The sequence below is a fragment of the Monopterus albus genome, unplaced genomic scaffold (genome assembly GCF_001952655.1).
Source record: "Monopterus albus unplaced genomic scaffold, M_albus_1.0 scaffold38.1, whole genome shotgun sequence".
NCBI lineage: Eukaryota > Metazoa > Chordata > Actinopteri > Synbranchiformes > Synbranchidae > Monopterus > Monopterus albus.
In genome coordinates, this window is record NW_018127918.1 from 1,922,535 (window position 1) to 1,925,080 (window position 2,546).

The following is a 2,546-nucleotide window of genomic DNA, read 5'->3' on the forward strand; positions in this document are numbered from 1 at the left end:
AGCAGCTGCAAGGAGACAGCAGAGAGGCGTGTAAGACTGCGACCCTGCATCCTGGACTCAACTCTGGGTTGTCATAATTTAGGTTGTAAAACAAACTCGTCCAGATTTCTAGATAAGACCCAAAGTGGGATGGATGCCGTCTCTGCTAATCAGACCAGGTTTTCCCCAAAATGTTTTCCAGTTATCTATGAAGCCCACGTTATTTTCTGGGCACCACCTAGACAGCCAGCGGTCCTGAAGAGGGTCACAGGGATTTTCTAAAACAAAGCCAGCTAATTCTTACTAAGATCAGGATGACAAAGTGAAACATTGACTACTGACTGACCCAGTATTGTTGCTGTGTAAGTATGACGAAGTATCACAAAACACACATCTTATATTATTATATTATATTAGTCATAAGTAGAATCTAAATACCAGGGAGAGGCATGATTTCAGTTTCCAATGTGCAGCTAAATTCCAGGTATTCAATGATGCTGTCTATTAAAATGCTCCACAATGCAGTGTCACCCAGCATGTCTTATTATTTCAAATATGCACATTCCCGACAGATAATTTTATAACATGAATGTCATATTTCTGCCTTTACCTGGTAATGTTAGCACTGCAGTAATAACTTTCCTAGAGCAGTAACATCCTTCCACAGTTTTATAAATTGCTGCGCAGAGTTTTGAGGTCTGATCAGTGTTTAGACTCTGGATTTGTTATGTAAACTGGATTTTCTGGATCACATTTCATCATCTCAACAGTACCTCAACCGGCTCCTTGCCGGTATGCTGTTGGTCTAAAGCCTGTCAGAAAACAAGCTGACAAATTCAAACAAACCTCAAACATTAGCTTATCCCAGGTCAGTGCATTTGGTTTGAAATAACTGCACAGTTATAATGAAGAAAGAGACTTGATTTAGAATCTTAACACAGCGCTGCCATGTTTCCAAATCTAAGCAATTACTTGGTGAGCACACTATTGTAATTACTGACAGAAATGTCCAAATCTACAAAAAAGTAGTGAGCCCTAAAACCCAGAGCCGAGTTAGCATTTTGCACTTCCGGTTCCCTTGCCCTGAAGTCTATGGGTGTTTGACTGGGCTTTTGCTCTGATGCCTGAAATAAGGTCTGTGGTTAGATGAGACTACAGAGGCTGCCTGGGATATTAAACATCGAGACCCATCCACTGACTAGTCCGCCTTACAGCCTCATTATGTTTAAACTCATGCACTTGTGAACTATTCTGACACAGCCATGATCACTAACTAGATCAGGTCACACTAAGAGGGAAGGATTTTGTAGGAGAGGTAAGCACATTAAATCAGATTGGAAGCTGTGGTGGTGACGCTGAAGTCATGAAACAGTGGTGTCGTTCGTTTATGGCCTAACAATAGCCTTTTACTTCTTCTGATTGTATTTGGGCTTCAAACATCATAAAAGTGGTGTTCACTTGTGAAGTTTATCTTGCTGAACAAAATGTGTAAGTGTCACAAACTAGACACTTTACACTACAGGAGAATCCTCATCCTACATTTTAAAGTCCCCTTTAAAATGTAGTGGCATGGATGATGTTGCCTCTCCCTCATAGACTGTATGACTGACGTTTGGTGTGAAACGGAGGTCGTGGCTCCATCACACTGACACATGGCTGCCATCTTTGCTGGTAATTCTTGGATGTAAAGAATTTTAATCATCAGTGTGTTGAGTGTGAACTCGACGTGATCAAACACGTCTGATGAGCTTTGTAATTATTTATGTAGAGATATTGCTTAGGACTTAAAAGTTGTAAGATGATGTCATGGGGTAGGACTAGATAAGTCTAACTTCTTCCTACTCCGTTCAAGCAGGTACTAGGTATAAGTAAATTGATAATGGATTATTATTGTTGGATATGTGTGAAATTACATGTGTTGACATATCAACTGTTTTACATGCTTGAATGAATAAATCAAATCAAATCAAATCAAATCAAGTCACAGCCACACCCACTTGACTCTCATCCACCCAGCTGTCCATCATTCCCTCTGGTTCTTCCCCCACAGATTCTCCACACATTCCCATTCCCAAATCAACCAACCAATCACTTCCATCCAACTCTCCTCACCGTGCACTCCATCTCCTCTGGCTCTGGTTTGATCTGCACAGAGGGCATGTCTGTCTTGCCCTCTTCTTCCTCCTTCTCGTCCCGCTGTCCTTCCTTCTTCTTCTTCACAGACTTTGTCAGCACTTCCTCTCGTTCCTCCTTGCCTGATTCCTCCTCCTCCTCCTTTGGTGGCTGAGGTTGGGTCGCCGGCTCCTCCTCTTTCTCCTCCTCTTCCCGGGCTGCAGGTGGCAGAGGTGATGATGATGGCCGCAGTTGTTGTTGTTGGGTCAGGGGGCTCTGCTTGGCCGGGCTCCTCTGCTTCTTCCGAGCGCCAACAGCACTTTTCTTCTGCTTAGGACTAGACTGGCACTGAGGAGAAGAAGAAGAGACAGAAGGTGAGAGGAGGAAGGAGGAACTGATGACAAAAAAGGAGAAGGAAGGGCAAGAGAGGAAGGGGGGTGAGAAATGGAGGGGCG

General features: G+C 43.4%; 1 protein-coding gene across 2 annotated transcripts in view; it reads right to left on the bottom strand.

Annotated features, from left to right (window-relative positions):
* Positions 1-2,546, bottom strand: part of klf8 (Kruppel like factor 8) — a 56,901-nt gene that overhangs the window by 28,973 nt on the left and 25,382 nt on the right. For both annotated transcript variants that reach the window (XM_020598379.1, XM_020598378.1), the window contains exon 2: positions 2,092-2,439. In XM_020598379.1, the coding sequence (XP_020454035.1) occupies positions 2,092-2,439 (348 nt within the window). The remainder of the gene's footprint in view (positions 1-2,091; positions 2,440-2,546) is intronic.